Source organism: Lepisma saccharinum, chromosome 2 (assembly GCF_977018435.1).
Source record: "Lepisma saccharinum chromosome 2, izLepSacc3.1, whole genome shotgun sequence".
NCBI classification, from domain to species: Eukaryota; Metazoa; Arthropoda; class Insecta; order Zygentoma; family Lepismatidae; genus Lepisma; species Lepisma saccharinum.
The window spans coordinates 15,631,027-15,654,927 of NC_139230.1; the positions used below are offsets into that span (position 1 = coordinate 15,631,027).

The following is a 23,901-nucleotide window of genomic DNA, read 5'->3' on the forward strand; positions in this document are numbered from 1 at the left end:
ACACGTGTTAACTGAACCTCATTTTGGGGCCTATTAATAATAATGATTTTATTTATTATTATTATTATTATTATTAATGGTACGTTTTGCTTAGGGCAGCCAGATGACGATCGAAATTATTCTTCATAACAGGGGTGGCGCCTCTAGTAGAAAAGTTTGGCATTGAACAGCTCTTTAAAATAAAACTTTCGTCATCTTGAAGTTGGCAACACTAAACGTGACATCATTTCCGGTACCAGAATGCATTAGTCAGCACAGCAGACGCTACGAGAGTCTTCAGTTCGAGAGTGTGGAACAACTTTGATTTTTTCTGCAAGATGAAGTTGAAAGATTTGGTAAAGTTAGACCTCCAAGAGAAGAAAATGCTTCTGAGGCGAAGATTAGAAAGAATGTCAATGTTTGTGCGATTAAAGGAAAGAAGAATGCAAAGTCTAAACTGTAGTCGCGAGTTGGCCAAAGAGACAACGGAATACGAACATGTTGATATGAAGGGTACAGTATGACTCATTATTATCATTTTTCTTTTTGTCTGTACATTAGAGATTTTCGAACAGCAAACTGTGCTAATTACTTTCAGAAAGCTTCGAGTTTACTTCCACAATCATCCCTAATAGTGTGCGATACTCTTTCTTCCATGGGAATTGCGGATGCGTGCATAAGGCAATTTTTATAGTTTTTCGACAATCAATACCGGTTTCCGGAAATCCAAACAGTCCTAATTACTTACTAGGCTAGAAAGATTTAAATTTAGTGTGACAATCGTTACCACAATTCTCCCCGATGGGGCTGTGGTGGCGTCGTCGCATTGTAATCAAGGGTTCCGGGTTCGATACCCGATGGAGACACTTAGTGATGCGGATCCCACTTTAGACTGTAGGGCTAGTCCTGATTAGCCTTCCTGCCCATAGAGTGGGCTTAAAACACAAACTCAATCAAGTACCATAATTCTGCGATAGAATTTATATTTAGAATTTATACTAGGATACATTAAGAAATATCATTAAACAATTGGAACTGCTACCCTGTTCTGTCCAACTGCTGTGAATCATTCCACTTCGATTCAAATAAAATGTACTACCATTTTTCATAAATATGGCGAGACTGGATTTTTTTACATAGCAGACCATATTCTGAACTGCTGCATCTATTTTGACCAGGTCATGAAAACATATATGGCTATTTTTACCATCAAGAGTAATTAACTCAAGAACGCCAAAGCATTATCTTAGGTATTTTATTACCACGCCATGCTCCTTATGGCAGGGTTGCAATCTGCGAAACCAGTCCTTCCCGGCTAAGATGTAAATGAACATTTCAGATAGTAGGAAATCATGAAAGTTGCATGGCTTGTATTTGCGGCTGAAGAAAATGTGGCGTTCTTCACATATGTATTTTGTTATATTCATTGGCAGTGTTGATGTACTTGCTGCTAAGTAGTTATTTTGGTAAATGTCTGGGCAGGAGTTTACAATACCGGACCAATCTCCAATTTCTATAAAATTTCGCCTATGTACTAATTTCGGTGTCCTGATGACATATCTGTGATACATATTTGGCGGTCACTTCTTAAAATTGTACATTTATGTGTAGAACTTGTAAAATAACCTTGCAATTTACCACGGTGATTGTCCATACACAGCAATTCGGAACCATCTTTTTTTTCGCAATTCGTTAATGGTCTTCCTTTGCGCACAACAATTTTGCTGACGTCAGACGAGGAATGCCTACGAGGTTAGGTTAGGGACCATTAGCATAAATACAAAGAAAAATAAATATTTTAGCTAAGAGAACTAAACCTTGTCTTGCCTGTTGATTTCTTCATGTTGGGAAAATGGTGTTTTCCGTAGAGCTGTTGTTCTTATGGTAGGGTTAGGTTGAGAAAACGTAGTTTATTTCGTTTTTTTCTCTCTCGATTTCCATACTTGACCGCCAATTATTACATGCAGATTCATGATTAGGAGTTCACAATTAGTGAGTAGGCAAAATTTCATAGAAATTGGAGAGTGGTCCGGTATTGTAAACTCGTTCCAATGTCTGTTATATCGGAGACAAATTTCTTCATTTTTACAGAAGAAACTACGGTACTTGTTTACGTGTTTTGTGTGATGTTTGAATGTATGATAGGGGAAATTCATGTTTGTTGAAAATTAATTCTCAGACTGAGAATAGCCTTCGGCACGTACACATTCGTACATAATCACGTGTCCTGATTTGTTCATGTTCATTGGGTATCCAGTGTTTCGAACCGTCCAAACAGTGCTCATTACTTTAAGGAAGGTTAAAATTTCATGTGACAATGATTTTCAAAATTCTACCACAGTTGGTCTTTGTGCTAGGAGAAATCATAAAACAATCTGAACCGTTACCAAACGACTACGTGAAAGAAGTACTCGTAATGTGAGAAATTGCAATTACTTTGATCAAAAAAACATCAATACACCTTAAGGAATGTTCCGCGAAGCAGATAGGTAAGTACAAATGTCAAAAATTGAAGAAATTATGAAGTTATAGGTGTAAATTTTTACCGAAACTACATGCAGAAATCTGTAGCATTTTGAAAGTTCGCGGAAGTATTTTCTCACCGTAGAATGTTGCACAACAAGAAATAAGCACTTTTGATATAATAAACTTTGATTTTGTGCAAGGCGACAACATTATGCCCTTGTTTCCATTATGTTCCTGCAGATGGCGTGAGCGTCGAAAGTCACACGTTCTCGCCAGTGTTTCCAAACGTGCCTTTTTATGAGATTTTTTTTTTAACTATGCTAATCTAACCCACAGAAATGGTCCGTGGGGCTATCTGTCAATGGTTTGTGATGACATAATGAACACGAAAGTAGGTATTTTTCAGTTAAGGTTGGAAACATTGCATACCCACTCCAAATCGACAAAACACAAGCATGACATGCAAAGTAAGCGATATCGCACAGTTACGTGCGTTCGGTAGCATGTAGAAAAATTCGTGGTAAAAATTTGCTATTCCCCGAACACCTGTAACTTCTTCTTTTCGTCATTTTTAACATTTGTACATACCTATCTGCTTCGTGAAACATTGTTCAAGGTGTATTCACGTTTTTTTAATGGAAGTAATTACAATTTTTCACATTACGAGTACTTCTTTCTTTTAGTTTTCGCTTGCGGAAAACACAATATGGCATGTACACATTTGTGTGTCATGCTTGTTTTTTCAATTTTCATCCACTATGCAGTGTTTCAACCTTCGTTACCAAAAATACTAAGTTGATTTTTTTTAAAACTTTTTTGCATTGTTTTACAAACAAAATTTTTACTATGCTTGCCTAACCTAACCTTGCCAGAAATGGTTCATGGGGCTATGCGTCAATGGTTTGTGGGACAAATTTTTACTATGCCTTCCTAACCTAACCTTGCCAGAAATGGTTTGTGGGGCTATGCGTGAATCGTTTGTGGGGCTCTCGGTATGAATTTCACCACACATTCAAGACACAACATGTTTGTATTTTTGGTTGGAAACACAGAATGAACATAAACAAAACACAAGCACGACGTGTGATGATCTACCAAGATATATTCGCCAAAGGCTGTTGTCCTCCGGTGAATTAATTTTCAACAAAAGACATGAATTTTCACTATGATACATTCCCACATCACGGAAAACACCTTCCAGATGTTAGACAATGCTACAGGAACTTATTACCATAAGTAGTTTTACTTACGTGAAATTTAAAAGATTTCGTAATTCCGTGTTGCACAATTTAATGGTTCAATCCTATTAATTTCGAAGATCCACTGTCTTCATTCACAAAAGGGTACGGCGTTTGAAGCGGAGATGGTACCGCGTCAGTACATTGTTTGTTCCCAGGCGGCGGTGGTTGCGATTTTTCCCGTTCGGCAGCACTGGCGCGCGCATCTTGGTTTGCGTCGTCTGCTTCCTGTTGTCCCGTGGCGTTGCCAGTTGGGGGTTGGGGGGCTGGGCCGTGTTGCTCGGTAATGTGCCGTTCCTGTTCCCCGCGTGGCTGGAGGGGGGTCGAGTATGTGCATAGCATCTTTTCTTTTTCAGGTCGGGGATCTTTCTGAGGACAGGGTGCCAAGTTGGGTGTGCTTGTCCATTGTCCAGGTTTAGTGCTGGTTTCTGCTGGATGATAGCATGGGTTTCTTTGATGGTGTTTTCTTTTCGCTCGTATTCCCGCATTTCCTTCCGTATGAAAGGTGTAGAATTCATGGTGGTTGCGGAAACTAAGGAACACCCACCCCAGCCTTCCCTGTGCATATGGCATACCAAAAACTCGCAAACCAGGAACCCCCTTGAGAATCATAGTGGCCGGCTTCAATCAACCAAGTGTCCACCTAACCAAATGGCTCCTCCAGAAACTGACCGCCCACAATGACAAACTACAACTGCAAACTAGCCAGCATAGACGTAGTTGACATGTACTCCTCCATCCCGATCAGCCTTGCACTTGACTCCACCAGAACTTGGCTACTCAGCAATAACACGCCTCCATTTGTAACTGATGAAATCTGCAACCTTCTACAAGCCTGCCTCACCCACAACTATTTCCAGTTCGAGGACAGTTTCTTCCACCAGACAGGGGGCCTAGCGATGGGCAACCCCCTTTCTGCACCCCTATCCAACGTAGTGCTGCATGTGGCCGAGAAGTCAATTCTCACCCAACCAGAATTTGCTCATATAAGATACAAAAGATATGCCGATGACACCATAGTCATTTACAAACAGGAAGAGGACCTAACCCTTCTCCTAACTGCCCTCAATAACATACATCCCAACATAAACTTCACCGTTGAAAGGGAACAAAATGGCCGCCTCAACTTTCTCGACCTCAGCATCCGACGACTCCAAGACAAGTTTGTCGCATCCGTATACAGGAAACCAGGTTCGGGCACCCAGTATATCCATGCAAAATTCAACCACCCACCAAAACAGAAAGCTGGAGTATGGATGAACTTTTACAGAAGAACCTTCACACACAGCTGCACAGAAGATGACCTGCAAGATGAAATAGCGTGCGTAACGGAAATAGGCCTAAACAACGGTTACACCGAGCGCCAACTATCCATGTGGTGCGCAAAAACAGAAACCCAGTTCAGACATCCAAGAAACAGAGATAACCCGAACCAAAATCCTAAACCCAAATGGATCGCCTTTCCATACCACCCCACCACATCTGGAAAATTTGCCAAGGCCCTCAAACCCTTCAACATCTGAGTAGCACACAAACCCATATCCCAAATCGGAAGGGCACTACCCAACTTCAAGAGATACTACCTACCCAAACTTGCATCCCTCGGTGTCTACAAGACCACATGCCAATGCCACAACACCTACATTGGCAGAACCATCCGCACCGTCCAAGAACGGATTAACGAACATGTAAAAGATGCCAAAAACGACACACCTAAATCAGGCCTCTCCCAACACCTCCACTCCACTAACCACACCATCTCCTCCATATCCATACTTCACCCAACCGGCTCTGTCATAGAAAACACCATCAAAGAAACCCATGCTCCAACTTGGCACCCTGTCCTCAGAAAGATCCCCGACCTGAAAAAGAAAAGATGCTATGCACATACTCGACCCCCCTCCAGCCACGCGGGGAACAGGAACGGCACATTACCGAGCAACACGGCCCAGCCCCCCAACCCCCAACTGGCAACGCCACGGGACAACAGGAAGCAGACGACGCAAACCAAGATGCGCGCGCCAGTGCTGCCGAACGGGAAAAATCGCAACCACCGCCGCCTGGGAACAAACAATGTACTGACGCGGTACCATCTCCGCTTCAAACGCCGTACCCTTTTGTGAATGAAGACAGTGGATCTTCGAAATTAATAGGATTGAACCATTAAATTGTGCAACACGGAATTACGAAATCTTTTAAATTTCACGTAAGTAATTTTAAACCGCGTTTACCGCAACCACCATGAATAAGTAGTTTCTTCTGTAAAATGAAGAAATCTGATCGGGGAATAGTAAATGAGTACCAAATGCATTATTTTAGTAGAAAAAGTGTTGGGTTTTGTGTAAAAAGCATAATGGCACCTTGAATTATGTTCCGCAATGCACAATTGGTAAGTACAAACCATGCGAAACACAAAATATCTATGAAACTGGTACCCAAATTTTAACTGGGTAATTTTGCCTAACCTAACCTTATCATGCATGGTTCGTGGGGCTACCCGTGCATGATGTGAGTGCCAAATTTTAACTGCAGATTCGTGATTACGAGGCCTAAATTATTGACTATGCAAGCAATGAAAGAAATTGGGGAACCATCTGGTATTGTAAAATCATGCCACAACCATTGCCAATACGAACGTAAAAAATGTTTTGGTCATAGCAAAGCAATCCAGCTTACAGCTTATAATACATCTCCCAAAGCTAAAAACAACACAAATCATTCGTATACAACATAATCTTCATAAATGATACAAAAATGACCTTATCACTTCGATACGGAGGGTCGACTGTACCAAAAGTGCAATTGTTGATTGTTTTAGGAATACTCTTTTTTTTTTTTTTTTTTTTTCAAATTCTCCTAGTAGGGAGATTAATTATCATAGAATTTTGGCAACCATTGTCACAGGAAATTTGAACCTTCCTTAAAGTAATGAACACTGTATTTTTTTTTTAAAAAAAAAGGTAATTATTTTGGAAAAAACAACTTAAAATTACCTTACACAAGCATGTGCGCTTCCCATGGACAAGCTATTCTCCGTTCACATGCAACAATAAGTATCAGACTAGTGCATGAGGTCATAGGTCCATTCTTTTTTATTGAATGACCAATAAATGGAGATGTTTATTTGGACATGATTGATAATTTGCTTTACCTCAGATACTAGAAGGATAAATGTTCCAACAAGATGCCACCCCCACCCTCTGCATTATGCCACTCACGTGACGGATTGCTTAAATGAAGTCCTTGAAGTTTGTTGGGTCAGACTTGGTGGTCCCATTGCATGGCCACCTGGATCCCCTGATCTTACCCCTTTGGACTTCTTCCTTTGGGGCTACATAAAGGACAATGTGTACAAAGCCCCAGTACTGGATGTGGATGATTTGCATCAGAGGATTGTCAGTGTTTGTGACACAGTCACCCTGCAGATGCTGGAGGAGATCTACTGATTACTACCAAAAAATCTTGTTGAGTTTCTGTTTTTTAAATAAATGCAAGCATGCATTTCTTATTTGTAGTGTTGGTGCCGGGCACCCTGTATATTGCGAGCAAAGCAAGCAAGGAAATTTTACGAAATGTACATAAAATTTGAAATCGAAGGGGGAAATCCTCCTCTGTGCCTCCCCCCCTTCAGGTGCCCTTGCCTGTCAATATCCCCCCCCCCCAGAATTGACTTTCATTGAAGGTGGGGGGGAGGGCTGTTGTTTCTCCAGTATTGTTTGAAGGAATCTGTTCGTTTACCATGGAGTGTGATGTGTAGTTTCTTCTTGCCACCAAAATGTGTGAAGATTTTGTTTTAAAACATGCTTTTGTTGTTAGGTTAGGTGGGTCAGGTTTAGTTCCCTCGGCATTTTAATAATAAAATTACCTTTAGCATGCATGGTACCCATGGACAAGGCATTCTCCATTGGAAGAAGCAGCAACAAGTATCGTACAATAATTGGAATGAATGTAGAAGTAATTTGAAACTAATCAGCACAATTTTAATTTGTAAAAGTCCATTAATTAGATGGTAGAGGCACCTTTCTCAAAACTCCCCATTCCTCATTCTTGACACATTACACAGACTACCATGTAACCTAACCATGAAAGCATTTAGGGTTATTATTAAAATTCTAAGTGGCCTAACCTAACTTCAAAAGCATGTATTGGACAAAATCTTCAAACATTTTAGCGGCAAGAATAATATTGAAGTATATGGAAGTGAATAACCGACATTACCACTACACCATCGGGGAACCCAAAGAAGTGACTATTATTTAGCAATTTACATCTGCTTCGTTTAGCTCAAGGGAGAAAAGTAGAAATGAAAATCGTGGAAGCGAACCGACCAACACCCGATTTGAAAGAATTACCTCTCTCATGGAGGCTTTGTGCGACACTTACAGGAGTTTGGAATATATTGTGGTGAGTACATCGTCCATGCATGTGTTTTCTTGGATGGAGATTTTAATGTTTATGACTCCTTAGTCAGAAGCACCACCTTAATATAAATTTGGGGGGGGGGGGCAAAATTTGAATCAACAATTATGTATGTGTGTTTGTATATATATAATGTCTCGAATCACTTGCTTCCTTCGTCAGTCCAGTCCACTCTTCACTACTGCTCTGCAGTATGTGTTAACAGACATAAATTGAAATTGAACCATGTAAAAAATGCATATGTAACATGACGATATCACAATAAAGCCAAAGAAACTTGGGCTGGGAACTTTACCATTCTTGTTGTTGAGTTGCTCTGAGTACATCTTTGCTCTCAAGTGCAGAAGAAAATCTTTTGACAGAAGCTGTTGTCAAGGATATTGTTGTAATCAAACAAGCTAACTTGTAGATTTCTGGAATAGCCCAAATCAAGTCTTTCACATTCGTAAGTTTAACAAGTTCGTGAAGAGCCTTCTTGAGAAATCAGAGTCATTGGAGCAATATAGAACATCCAATTCAGTTTTGTGTGAACAAGCCTGGTAATGCAGGGATTGACCTGCCTTTCTCCTTTATTATGCATTTTCTTCAGCATATGGATATCTAAAAAAAAAAATATTCCACCACTTACAATTTTCCTGCAATTTTAGATATTTTCCATAAATTTTTGTTTTACTGCACCAAGGAAAATTTCCCTTCATATTACACTGTCCCCCCCCCCCCCTGGTCAAGCTGTTTGTAAAGGCTAGGAGGAAAATAATGAAGTAATACTGGAAGCAGCATTGGCTCTGGAGCTATGGTGAAAGTAACCAATCAAGGGTACAAAAACGCCAAAATTAAATGGCCTGCTCCTTCAGGTTGGAGCATGGATGAGAAATTCGCCATTCTTAGAAAGTCAGGAGATGAACGCCAAACTGATTTAAAATATGGATAAGATAACACAAAAAAAGATAAAGATTAATTTTTACATGAAATATTTAAATTTTGATTGGTAGAAAAGCTAAGGAACTGAAAGTGGAAGTGGAGAACATGAAGTAGGTATAGTAGCAATTCAAGAAGTATGCTGAGAAAGGAAAGGATTAATGGATGCTGCTTGTAACTTCACACTGTGTTGTAGTGGGCATGTAAATAACACCTTTGGTACAGGTTTCTTAGCCAACCAGAAATATGAGCAGGACAAAATCTTCTCTCAAGTAATTGTTGCCTTGTAATCAAAGGGTCCTGGGTTCAATACCCAGTGGAGGCACATAGTGGTTTGGATCCGACTGTAGGTCCAGTCCCGATTAGCCTTACTGTGCACAAAGTTGACTTAAAACACCAAACCTTCTCTTAATTATTTTTTAAAAATATATTTGCATATTAAGAGATACATGTAATAATATCCTTTTAAATCTGTCTTGTTTCTTTTAGGACGTTCATTCAGAAAGAAGAGAAAGTATGATTTAAGGGACACAAATAAGTTTCTAAGGAAGGGTGCAAAGAAGAGAGACCAGGACGTGGTAAGTATATGAATGTCATAAGTGTTCTTTCATTTTGTGATTTTAAGCATTAATAACTTAATTAAGGTTCAGTCATGACAGACTGAATAAGTTTTATGTATTATTCAGGGTGCGACAATGAATCTGACAATTTTAAATACTCCACACTCGGGACAAAATAATACATAGCAAAACATACATACCGATACTGAAAACAAATTTAACTACTTTATTCATTAAAGAATAAAATGCCAAATGAAAATCCTTACATTTTGATTTTTTTAACATAAATTACCTCTATTTCGTTCTGAAATGCACATTGAATGGACATGCATATCTCATTGTTTTTGTAATGTTTTTACAGCATATGCATGCTATGGCCCATTCCACAACTCGTGGCTCAGTCGGTAACGCGCCTGACTACCACGCTAAAGGTCCCGGGTTCGATCCCCGGCCGGTTCAAATCCTGGAACTTTTCTAATGATGGTAAAGGCAGTCAGGGGCGTGATGCTGATTACATCACCCCCACTCACGACCGGATCAAGAAAGTGTGGGGCGTTACCCCCACACCCCCTATACGCCTTCTTGGCGTGGTGCTATGCACAGGGAAGCACTTACCTTTTTTACCTTTTACCATCATAACTGAATGGTAAAGCACAGGGTCGTGTATTACCTCTAATGCAACAAGTAGCTACATCCAGGGTGTATGTGTTACCAACCATGGTAATATAATAAATCATGTTACAAAATAATAATTTAATCCATAACTAAGAAAAATACAACATGGCTAACTCCATGCTTGACCACCAAACAACAAAAGAATTGAACATCCATATTCAAAGATGTACCAACATCCTAGATGTTTCACAATCTAGCTACTGAAACTTTCCTCTACTTCCAAATGACAGCTGCAGCCTGTCAGGTGAATTCCTCTGACTGGAAGATCATAGAGGACTGTTCACAGCTTAGGTAGTAACAGCTTCCTTTTGCGATGTCTGCGGTGTCTTTTTACAATCCCTCTCCTGTGCCGACACGGAACCATCAAAGATCCAAAAGTTATCTTCTCCACTGTCCGTATCCGACATGTTAGATTTAAACTTTACTTGATGCAGGTGTACCCTTCTCGTTGTTCTACCGGCATTGACCAATAACAGGCATCTTCCTAAATGACCCGTAACTGTAGCTCGTACATATTTTGGAAATCTGGATGCATAATTTCTTGTCCACAGTGTACTTCCGATAGACAGTAATTCTTGGTTGTTGTCATTTCTCACAACTTCCATCTCCATAATTTACGACCAGAACCAATTATAGATATTAAGAGGCTGATATGAGGACAACAACTCTGCAGGAGTTTTCCCCTTTGCATAGCAAGGTGTAAACACATGTGATAATGGACTTCCATTTTTGGGAAGGAAGCTTAAGAATTTTGCACTAATTTACGAATACGAATTACACTAGGATATCCATATCTTTCAAAACATTCTTTGAGACAATTTATCGTTTCTTCACTAGATGTGGACTGAACTTCCCAAACCTCTATCCATCGTGTGCATGGATCAAAAAGTAAAAGTAAAAAGTGTTCCCCTGTGCTTAGCACCATGCAATGAAGGTGTATAGGGGGTGTGGGGGTAACGCCCCACACTTTCTTGATCCGGTCATGAGTGGGGGTGATGTGATCAGCATCAAGCCCCATGGTTTCCCCCAGGTACCCATGTTATTCGACGCCGGGGCCGCTTCCAACGTTAGAAAAGTTCCCGGACTTGACCCCGGCCAGGGATCGAACCCGGGACCTTGAGCATGGTAGTCAGACGCATTACCGACTGAGCCACTATGGCCGCATGGATCAACTAACAATAAACATGTGCGACCAGCGAAATGAAAGAAATCCAAATGAACTCTTTGAAATGGCTTTTCTGTTTGCTCCGAAGGTACATATTTTTTTTTTTTTTGAACATTGTTCTGAAGTGCTTGACACTCTTGACAGTTAACAACTTCTCTTTCCAAACCAATGTCAATTTGCAGCCACCAATACATTGATCTTGCTATTTGTTGTGATTTCCACAAGCCTGATCTGCTATTTGTTGTGATTTCCACAAGCCTAGATGATTAACGTGCAGTTTTTTCAAGACTGTATCATGCAATGCCTATTGCCCCATATCAAGCATTCTTTTTCAGTAACTATTTCATGTCTTCTCTGGGAAAAAATGTGCTAATGGTGAAGCTTGTTGATCTTTGTTTAGCTTTGCTGGCCATCCTTCAGTAACATATAAGATTATGTGCTGTGATAATAAGTAGGGCTGAGCCGATGTATTGGTATTGGCTGATACCTGCCGATACTTTTCTAATACATTAGTGTTTAATGGTGTCTGCAAAAATGTCGTGCGACTGTTTCGTGGAGTATAATTTTCCTGGAAATATGCAAAATTCAAACTTGCACAAATTCTGCACAAGAAACTATATTTTGCAATTACTTGATATCTATTTTAATATTTTGATGTAATTCTTGAATGTTCTAAAGCAAATGTCTTGTAAAATTTGTTCATATAGTTTGAGAAGAATATTTACACATCAATATTGGTCAATATTTTGAACAAATTTTAATTCTTGCAATTTTCAAGTATCTGTATCGGTAAGAGTATCGGTTCAAAGTGGTATCGGCTCAGCCTTAATAAGTCTTTTGCAGTTTCTTCCTTAATACATTGTAACAAGACTGGTTCACATTCTAAATGAAATACGTACTCATCACTAGAAATATCATCTTCAGGTGCTTCCTTTAAGGACAATCCTGATAACAAATCTGCTACTTCCACATGCTTAGTGTACTAAATTTTAAAATCATAGGTAGATAAAAGCAAAGCCCATCTTTGAAGTCTACTCTTACCTGTGGAAGAAATTTTAGCTTTCTTCCTGAAAATATACTTCACAGGAAGAGAATCACTGTACACAGTAAATGTTCTTCCATTCAAGTATTTGTGAAATTTCTTCACACCATGTATAAGAACTAAAGCTCTTGCAAAAATCACCCAATTCATAGTCACAACCTCTATTTACACTATAATCATTAGGGGTAGATTTTTGCATATTTGCATCTGTTTTTCCTTGGAGAAAATTCATATTCGTACAATGGATTTTTTAATTTCATTTGATTTCGTAAACTCTGGCAAGTCCATATAAATGCATATTTGAGGCCTAATTACACATAAATGAACAATTTATAATTCTTAGAATGTGATTCACTATGGTTCAATCATTGCTTTCATGGTAAACATTCTTCTATGTTGTAGGTTTAAAATGTCATCAGTTGCATGTTCAAGTTTATCATCAAGTTATTTTCATACCTTTTAACAAACTATTTTCTGAATTATGAAAGTGAATTACTTTCATTTACATCAAGTTGCTTTTCTGATCTGTAAAATAAGAAAGCATGTGACAAAAAAGCCAAACTTGAAATCTTACCTTCCGGTAAATCTTCATGCAGAGAGGATCAAGAACATCCAGAATCCAGGAGAAAAACACTACAAGTGGATGTTTTAGGGATCAAACAAATACTATCAGTTCCACCATACCCAGTACTACTTTTGATGGAACAATGGGAAAAATGGCAGTGTCTTTTGTATCTCCAAGTTAATCTAAAAATAATAGTTACGATGCCAGATTGCCAAGAAGGAAAAATAAAATCTATTCCCCTTATGTTAGTTCTCCTTACCTGAGTCTCATTGTAAAATATAAAGTAAGGTGATACCCTGTGCTTTGCACCATACCATCAAGGTGTATAGGGGATGTGGAGTTAGGACCTCACACTTTCTTGATCATGGCATCTGCACCTCCAGCCACTTGAACAGGTGGGGAAAAAATCTCAGTTCTCCCCTACCAGGGATCGAACCCAGGTCTCTCACGTGCAGATGCCTTAACAATGAAGCTACTATGGCTAGGAATTCATGAATATTTTCATACTGCTTTCTTTCTACTGTTTGACATGTCTAATAATGTTTTCCTTCCAACCAGGTGCTATTGAAAGCCAGAGAATTAGTTGTAGGCACGGATACACCTGAATTGTTGGTTGATGAACTTTCTAAAACCAAAGATTTGTCTGTACATGTGGAAGTGCAACCCATATCAAGTAAATGCCAGGAAGAACAGGCAAGTAACAAAGGATAACATTTCGAAACTAAAGAGGTCTTCATTTTCATCCTTCTAATCAGGGTAAAATATATTTGCGCTCAGACAACATCTTCTGTTGGCGCAAACCAGATATGATAACAATAATGACTATTAAGAGGGTAACGGTTCATGCAAACTTCGCACTAGATTAGCCGTATCGAGTAAGTTGTGTGTCTCAATGAATAAGGAAAGAGATCTGGTACCGTTCATCAAAAGGAAGGAAGCAGTGGTTCAAGACCAGCATAATGATGATAATAATAAATTTAATGATTCCCTGCTTCTCTTCCAGATGCCTCTGGAACATATCCAAAGGGCCAGTGGCATGCATGGAGGGCATATGTATTCATATCCAATCTTTAGTCCCATTTTTAGCGATAGACTCTGGACAACCTTAACCTCTGCTGGTTACGCTGTCTTCCCTTGTCACCACACCTTGTTTCTCTGAACTACCTTCGAGGTGTCCTACGCCATCCTGTCCGGTGCTCCTATAGGGTTGCAATCACAACTGCTACTTTGGCTATGTTGCTGATGCAGTACATGGGACCTCCCTCGGCGCCGCAACAATTTTGGTTTTCTTATTCGCGTAGAGGGAACGTAGTCTGGATCATGTACACCTTCATCGTTTGAAGTGGCAGTGACTTCCTGGATGTCCTAAGGAGGTACTTGCAGTTGATAAATATGAGTACCTTGTTGACAAGTATTTTAAAGTCCTTTGTTTCTCTCTCACAATGCCTTGCAATGCCATCAAGTTCTTCTGGATTGTCTTAGCGTTTGTTCATATCATGTGTAACAGTCTCTTGGATCTCTGATCTTGTAAGAAGTCACACACTATTTTCAGAATTTTCAAGTCACTCTGGCACTTAGTATAGTCCTCACATTTGCGTGACAAGGTGTAAAGAAACTTCCTCTCTGTAGCCATTTAGAATGACCCCACTTTCTTCCGAAACTGTTTGTCATGCATTTTCTTCAGAACCTGGCGGATTCTTCCATTGCTGACAGTGGAAATGTGTACTTTCGCCCACAGTTTCTTGTTATCTTCGATAACAAGCTCTGTCATGTCACTAAATGGCAGTTTCCACCCTCAGAAGACTACAACTTGTCTGTGCTGAAGGTAACGCCTCATTAGCTCTTCTTGCCTGCTAATGGTGATGAATTGCCCAAGAATGGACATAGACTTAATTTTATTTTAAAGTCCGGTTTATGCACAACTATGGCATGCAGTTTAACTTAGGTTCAAACCACTATGTGCCTGTGAAGAAAATGCATAAAAGTGTGAGAATTTTGGGGAAGTTAAGTTACAAGAATTGGAGATCCGTCATGACTGCAACCCTATAGGACTACGGGCAGTAATGGTGGAAGACACCTTGAAGGTAGTTTCGAGAAGCAAGATGTGGTGATAAGGGAAGACAGCATAACCAGCAGATGTTAAGGTTGTACAGAGTCTATCAAATTTTATCCTTTTTTCATATCACTATGCCCTAATGATGAACCTCTATTTCAGATAACATTAGGTATAATTAAAGATACACACACTCTTCTTACTTTGCCTCTATTTTTGCATAATAATTCTCAATGTACAGAGTACAGTACGGTGTCACAATAACATAAATGCGCCCTTAAGGACGAAGCATGTGGCAACAATACAATGCCAGTTCTCATTGAGGCTCGTACCAGCTTACAACCTCAACGGTGCATGCTACGTTGAAAATTCAAGCACATTATATTGAAAACCTTATACAGTCAACTCTCGATTCTATGACCCCGGGTATAATGACCCTTTTCCCGGGAACCGTTGCGATCCGCGAGAGACAAAAGACAGACGATAGATTCGGGAGTTGAATGGCTTCGTCTACGCAGCTGGTCCAGGGATACGTGCCTCCAGGTTACGTTGCCGAGCAATAGGATAGGTGAACCTAACCTACTCACCCACTTTGGGCTTGATTGAACCTACGAAACTACCCTGCTATGCAACCTGGACGCACCCATCCCCGTGCAGCTCTACGCTGTCCTCCAGTGACCATTAACATGGAGGATGTCCCCAGTAGACCAGCATTCATTCCGAGGAATGATTGCTGGTTTATCATAGGGACTTTCAGCCTAGTTATTCCGGAGCGAGAGGTACGCTTCCCGGACTTACCCGCCCAAATATGAATTGATAAATCAAGATGTTGGAAAGACACATTTAATATTCGGGGTATTATTACATTTAACTATATATACTAGTACTCACTTTTATCCGCTAAGCTGTTTTTTCTTCTTTTTCGATTAATTTCATTGGCTTGGCTTGGCCAAGCAACAGCGCAGCAAGTTCCAACGAGGATGGTGGCAGTGGCCACTGAAATTAATCGAAAAAGAAGAAAAAACAGCTTCGCGGATAAAAGTGAGTACTAGTTTCTCCGTATTTATATACTACCACGTCTCTCTTTTCCCAATTATGAAAGATCTTCATGTTTAATCTGGCCATATTTATAATCAGAGAAGTGTGCAGATGTTACTAAAATCATAAGTAAGACAAGTCCTGACCAGGAATGGCTCTTGAACTGATTATCTTTGTTCTTGTACAGTCTGATGCATCTTCTGTTGTACAGTCTTTGTAATTGATATTATGGCTGAAAGAGAGAGCATTCAGTTCTTCTTTTAGCAGTCATTTCTATATTTTCTGTGTTTTCCTGTGGTAGACATTCCTTTTGCAAAACACTTGACAAAAGGAAGGCTTTTTTACATCCATTCAATCCCATGGACATACCATGCAAAGTGCTATTGCAATACATGTAGACTACATTACATAAAAATATTGTGCCCCAGCATATTCAGAAAATTTAATGATGAGCTTGGAGTAAAGGACAATTTTGCAGATTTTTAAACAATATTTGAAAATAATTTGCTCATCACGATCTCTAGCAACCAATGATGCACAAATTGATGTATATTATGCATTTTGTGCCAAGTTTAACTATGAGTTATACTATGTAAAATTTTCAGCGAAAAATGCAGCCTTGACCAGGACGTGAACCCATTGAGCTAACAAGCTGGCCTGGCTTTGTCTGATTTTTCACTGTTGCTGTTTTACCTGTGTGAAATCTTCATGTAAACTTCATCTCTGCTCTGGGAGGAACCAGGCAGTGTCTACATTGACAGTGTTCCAAAGTCAACAGATCCCTTTGTGGTAGCACTAGTAGAGACGATTCCACACAGTGAAAAATCAGGCGAAGCCAGTCCTGCTCGGTAGCTCAATGGTGGAGGATGTATTTTGGTACTCTGGAGACTGGGTGCGAGTCTTTCTCTTAAAAAAAAAGTGGGATCCGAACCACTCTGTGCCTCCACCAGGTATCAAACCTGGGACCCCTTGATTACAAGGTGACGACACTACCACTGCACCATCGGGAGGCCTCAAAATGCTGGAAAATATATGTAAATAAAATCCATCCAATACTTTTTGATACGAAGTATTAAGTATTGGCTCAACCCTAGTATATATTTATTAAATGCAACTATGTATAGTGTAAAATGAAGAGCTGTGAAATTGTCGCAGTATTTATTTATTTTATAATTTTTTTTACAGGTTTTTCAAAGTACTCTGGATGTTCCAGAAGATAAGTCATTTAAGGTATGTGCTAATGGAATGCTCCCAGTGTGAAGATTGTAGTAAATATTGACCTTCATCAGTAGAGTATAATATTTAGTGTTGTTCATGTTGCTTGCATTGTGGAACTTCTTGCTACTGAATATTAATAGGTAGAAAGTGCTATATTAGGGGCCATTTTTGACTTAGAATTTTATTTTTTGAAGATCAGAAAGTTATGATTCTTTTTTCTTGATACTAGATGCTTAATATGATGCTATATGTGCAGCAGAACTGAATTTTCACTAATGACGTTTTATTGAATTCTTGAAACTTTCATGCCCCGTGCTGTATAATCTCATGTTTAATCAGTAAGTTAATTTTTGACCGCAGATGGCAGAATTTTGTAGATTCCATTACTCTCATCCACTTGAGCCCAAAACAATACTGAGTCGATTTGAACAGTGGCATTGCAATGCGTTGCTATTGCAAATATGTTATTAGTTAATGTGTTATGTTTATATTATAAATATAACATTGATAAATATCAATTTAGTGTTCTCTTGCTAAACGTCTGTAAAGATCCGAGCCCTATACTGTCCTCCGCATAGAGAATTACATTTATTTGGATAAACGCAACATGCAGTATGTAACCACAAGTTTATAATCACTTGCAAAATAATGTTGGGGATTTATTTGATTGCTTTTTGGTAGCTGTAAAGCTAATTGAATGTTTGAGAAGAATATTGAAGTACAAAAGGGAATGTACAATTGCTAAGATGATAATTTTGAGAAACATTAGCCAATGTAAATCTCTATTTATATTCACTTTTTGGTAGATCAATTTTATAAATTGTAAGTAAAAAGGCAGATACTTGAGATGCTTGAACATGATTGATTGGGTTTATTTTACTTTGCTTTTCTGACACTTTTGGCTAATTGTGAGGATGAGTGATGAGATGAAATTGATGAAGGGACACTCGCAAAGAAATGCCACTTCTCATGGATATTTAGATGTTGCTTGCATATTTAATTAGCTTAAGAGGACCTCACATAAAACATTTCATTCCTTGTAGAAATTATGTACTCTATGATCATAAAGAGATTTTATTTGTTCACTCATGGGCTTTCTCTTCATTGCAGCCGCCTGCAGGGGTGACAGAACTGGCACTGGACAGAACTGGTCATAGTGCAGATGACATATGCAGTATCATCAGTTCATTTTGGTGAGTTATTAATGTTGCTAATTGTTCACATGATGAATGTGTGTGAAAATGTTGTGTTCATGTGGCTAAGATACTTAACAGAGGCCTCCTTCTGAACAGGTCAGTTACAGCAGTTTAGTGAACCCTTTGTCTGTACACCAGAGTTTCCCAGAACCTGTAATGCTTATTTCTTTCTACGTGCATGTGCAATAGACAATACAAGTCAGTGTTGTCTATGTGTAAATTAAGTTGAGAGTTAGATGTGTTAGATGAGAGTGCAGCTTGAAATAGAACCTGGGTAGGTTGTGCAGAGTAAGTTACAACATTTTGTTTAGTGAAATCTCATTTCTGTTGTTTAATCATTGATGTAATTTGTACGTTATGTGCAGGATTAACATTGTTGCCCAACGGTATTCGGTATTATAGCACATTATATATTCATTTATATTCAGATGAAGAGTTAACCATGAACCATGTTGAGATACAGCTCTTAGTGTAATGGAATTGCCATGTCTATTGGTAACTTTTCACGCCACAGGTTTACCTCAGGTAGAGTTCTTTCTCAGAAAAGAATACTAGGCAATGGCCACATAAGGGATATCAGTAAAACATTATTTTGTCTAATAAAAGTATATGGAGAAGCATAAACTTAAAAGATTTATATTTTTGATATTGAGTCCTTTATATGTATAGATACAGGGTGGTGCATATTGTATCTACTAATTTGAGTTGGCCACCCTACCAGAATGTACGTGTGCATGTGTGGCATACTTACATCCATGGAGAGTTGGGAGTTGCGCAATTTGAATACCATGAGGGTACTCTATGTACTGTATGCACTCTATGGTGCAGTGGTAGCATCGTTGCCGTGTGATCAAGGGGTCCCAGGTTTGATACCCAGTGGAGAAACACAGTGGTTTAGCCCCACTTTAAAACTATAGGTCCAGTTATGATTAGCCTTACTGTACATAAAGTGGACTTAAAACATCACATCAGTCAATCAATTAGAATACCATGGAATATTGATCCATGCAGATTGCAGTGGTGAAAGCCTTCATCCAAACCACACACTGCTGCAAAACATGAAGATCGCCATGCACTTGTCTCTGAGATACACAGCATTATGAGGTGGGTTAAATGGGTAATGATGTGAACCATCAGTCATCATGAAGTTCACATTATTCGACAGGATATGTTGAGATGCATGTCATGAAGGCCTTCTCGTATTGCCTCAAACAGTGCATCCAGGCAGGAGGAGGACAATTAGAGGATGTTATTTTCAAGGTGCATGAATGTCTGTATTGTCCATATTATGCACTGTATTAAATGCCCATGTATATATTTTTATTTCATAACCATGTAAAGTTACGACAAGCACTCAACGACTTTCCGTTGTCATTTGAAGTTGGTAGATACAATATAGCCTACCCTGTATATATTTTGTGAGTAGATATGGATATACCAAACACGTATGCAGTTCAGTCACATCACTGCCACTTAATTTGAAAACTGCATCTCTACAATAACTCTTCATCTCGGCAACAACTTGGCATATCATCAAAAACTTCTCATTCATTCCAGCAGCACCTTTTTTAATTAACTTTTGTCTATTTGCTATTTCCTTCCTTGGAGCATCAACTGGAATGTGCCTCCCCACTGAACTATACAACCATTTTTGTCACTTAATACAATGGCTGAAATGAGGTATCAAAGCCAATGCAGTGATTATGTTGCACAAACTGTTTAAAGTGCTGTGGGGCAATGGCTGGAATTCACTGCCACTGATGTTAAACAAATTCCTTCCTAGAAATGACGCTAATACAGCAACACTGTGCTGTTGAGTTCCAAGATCTCTCTGGGCTCTTCTAGACTTTTTTATATTTGTTACCTATAAGAATCTATGTACAGTGGAACCTCGATTTTATATTTTTTGGTGAGAACTTAAAATGTGGGAAAATGTATAATCCAGGAAAATTTTCTAGTATTTTGCTCTATTGGGACCTTGACAATTGAATGTACTGGGCGATTCATAAAAAAATTGGGGTGTTACAAGAATTTATTGCAAGTAAACTGTTGAACTTATGAAAACAGTACAGAATGATTGAGGAACGCGAACAGTTTGTACGTGTGTGTTTTGTTAAGCTGAGAATTCATATGCCTGCCACTGGGCGACACTCAAATCACCCACATCGCAGCCCTAAGGGACCTCATCATCACAGTGATAGGCAATATCAACAGGCCGATGTTGATGCGAGAATGGCAAGAACTAGACTATTGTGTCAATGTCTGCCGTGTCACCCGTGGTGCACACATTGAACATTTATAGGTGTTAAGAAAAGTGTTTTAGTTCCTAGTTCATTCTGGACTGGTTTCATTAGTGTGATTCAGTACTTACAATAAATTTTTGTAACCCCTCAATTATTTATGAAACTCCAAATATAATGGGGGTAAATGTAAAACGGGGGAACATAAAATCGGGGTTCCACTTTAGATATTAATATTTCTATATTCTTCCTTTATTGATTCTTTGATTTTCTACATTAATAACATGTATTAATCATCTCCTGTTTTACATATTAGCTTTACTTAATCATTGCTTATCTTATGGCTAATTAATTAATTACTCTTTTGTATCCGGTGCTGCCATCTCTATTCACCTTCCCAAACTCCCTTCTTTTCATATATTTGGGTTTGTAACAGGATGTAGTTTGTTATAATATAGCATGTCATCATTTCTGCTGTTAGAGAATATATAAGTTCATAAATGCCATTACCAGTAATTGAAATTCCCTTTTTTTCTATCTCAGGCTTAGTTCTCCTCATGCAAGTCCGTCTAAAGATCGTTCGATTTCGATCCTGAGGGAATTAAGTGTAACAAGTTCCGAGGGTGAGTACTTACTTTTTTATTGCAAAGAAATATTAATTACTAACTTATTTGCACAATACTTAAATTGTAATGGTTTTGTTAATTTCAATCAGTTTGCATGTGGATGGCGGCAGGGACCACCAAAATTAATAAAACAATCACAAGAAAGTCTTGTGGAAATAAGCTAGTATATTATTTAATATATTTATATATTATTTATATAATAATGTAGATTATTCCAGGTAAATATGTGACAATTACAAAAATAGGAGATGCATCAATTTTAAACAGAACACAAAAAAGGGGGAAGGAGAGAAATTTCCACCATCAGTATTTTGTTACTGAGAGGTCACTAGTGAGGTGCTCAGCCTCATACCGCATTGTCTGTACAACAATACCTTGCTAAGCATTCAGTGACAGTGATCGATCACCCTCCATATTCTCCAGATTTATTGCCGGCAGATTTTTTCCTTTTTCCCAAGCTTAAGATGGCTATGAAATTGCAAAGATTTGACGACGTCACGGACATTAAATAAAATGTTAAGTGTATTTTGCAAGCATTTATTGTTAATGACTTATCAACAGTGTTTCCAATACCTATAGAAATGCTGGTCAAAGTGTATTGCCTCCTCTGGGGATTATTTTGAAGGTGATAAAGTCATTTGAAGGTAATTACTTGTTTTCTTTCCTAAAAATCGTTTTCTTTTATCGGTGAACCTTGTGTGTGTGTGTGTGTGTGTGTGTGTGTGTGCGTGTGCGCACGTGCGTGTGCGCGCGCATATATATATATATATATATATATATATATATATATATATATATATATATATATACATACACACACACACAAATGATGGAGACAGTAAACACTTACCACATGAAAAAAATACATTGATATTTTGCGGAGTTACCACATTGTCATTCGAGAAGAAAGGGGTGCATAGTTTCATGTAGTACAGGGGCACAGAATACTGAAAGTAGTGTCGGTACAATGTTGCCAGAGAAAGTTAGTTGATAGGTAACAAAGGTTACATCCTTTCACCAGTGTTTACTGCATGGTGGATGGGTGGTTTCAGGGAGGAGGGGATAGAGTTATTGGTTGGCTGGGTTGAGTCCAGGGGGTACAGTGGCCTGCATGCCTGATATATAGGCCTTTTCCCGTTGCCTGCGGAAAGACGTGTCTGTAAGGGGGGGGGGGGTTAAAGATGAATAATGGCAACACTGAAACAGTTGTTGAAGATGGTATTATGGCTGTTGGCAACTGTGAAGTTGGAGTCAGACTGTCACTGCATCATCAGTGTTAGGATGATGGTCATCGTTTCAGTCTTTCCTAACACTGATGATGCAGCGATAGTCTGCGAAAATTTGAATTTTTTCCACTGTCAGGTGAGTGTTTCCTTTCTCCTTCTTTGATTTTTATTTAGCCCTTTTAGCCCTCCTTTCTTTTATCCATATATGTAAAATAAGAAATGAAAGAGGAAACTCATCAGTCACAGGAAAAATTAAATATATTATGATGTAAAGTTAACAAAAATATGTAAGGTAGGAGACTACATACTTACCAAAAACAAAAAGAGAAGGTCAATATTGTGTGGTGTGTGTGCATGTTTAGAGGAGAATGAAATAGTCTGTGTCTGTGCAGCATTGTAGCCAGAGAGGAGTGATGGGTGACAGGTGTGATGGTTGGATATGCATTGTCGACCAAGCCTTGCTGTTGGTATGAGATGATACAAAATTCAGTTTAAATACATTTTAAACATACATTTCAGATAGTGCGATGGAGCAGCTCTTGAGAATAGCATCGAAGAACTTGTTGTCCCCTTGTATCTTGGAAGCTGAGAAGATTTGGAATCTGCATATGCAAGATGTGCAGATCAGCCCATCTGTGGTATGCTTTCACATATATCATGTATTTGATTTATTTAAATTAACATTGTAGAATTTGAAAGTAAGTTTTATGTCATATTCATGGTAGAGTTTATCACATTTATTAAATCTTTTTTTCCTCTATGATTGTAGTTTTAACTTCTCTAATTCAGTTACTGCATAAACCTACCATTGGTTTTCAGTGTCTGCTTCTCAATATTGATAAATTTGACCAAAAGTATTTTAGTTTTCTAGCCAAACACCACTTGATGGAACAACCAGAGATTCCTTTTTCGTATTACCCCCTCAACCCTTCAGATTCACACAGTTACCCCAAACTCTACTCTGCACCTCAAGCTTCATTTACATCCTCACCTATGATATATTTTCCTTCATAAAGCATGCACAGCCTTCAACCTCAAATCATCCACTGCTGTTCCACCCAAACCTATACTTAGAGTTCTTAATTTTTCTCAAATGCGATAGCACTGAGTAATGTTAATTTATGCAAATTAATGTTTGTGCAGTGATTTGTTCTAATCACATTTATCATCCATTGAAATAAGGAAATAACGTGAATTTGCCATAAAATGCAAATGGTAGCCTTTTTGAGAATTTCAATGTGTGGTTAGAAAATGAAGACTATAGTGAAAACCAATAA

At 38.7% G+C, this 23,901-nt stretch overlaps 1 protein-coding gene across 1 annotated transcript; it reads left to right on the forward strand.

Annotated features, from left to right (window-relative positions):
* Positions 1 to 256: 256 nt before the first annotated feature.
* On the forward strand, positions 257 to 23,736 carry LOC145983929 (uncharacterized). The gene is made up of 8 exons (XM_083117094.1): positions 257 to 492; positions 9,510 to 9,598; positions 13,586 to 13,720; positions 17,304 to 17,348; positions 18,447 to 18,529; positions 21,316 to 21,395; positions 23,144 to 23,262; positions 23,488 to 23,736. The coding sequence occupies exons 1-8, from the start codon at positions 318 to 320 to the stop codon at positions 23,734 to 23,736; spliced, it is 975 nt and encodes a 324-aa protein (XP_082973220.1). The 5' UTR covers positions 257 to 317.
* The last annotated feature ends 165 nt before the right edge of the window (positions 23,737 to 23,901 follow it).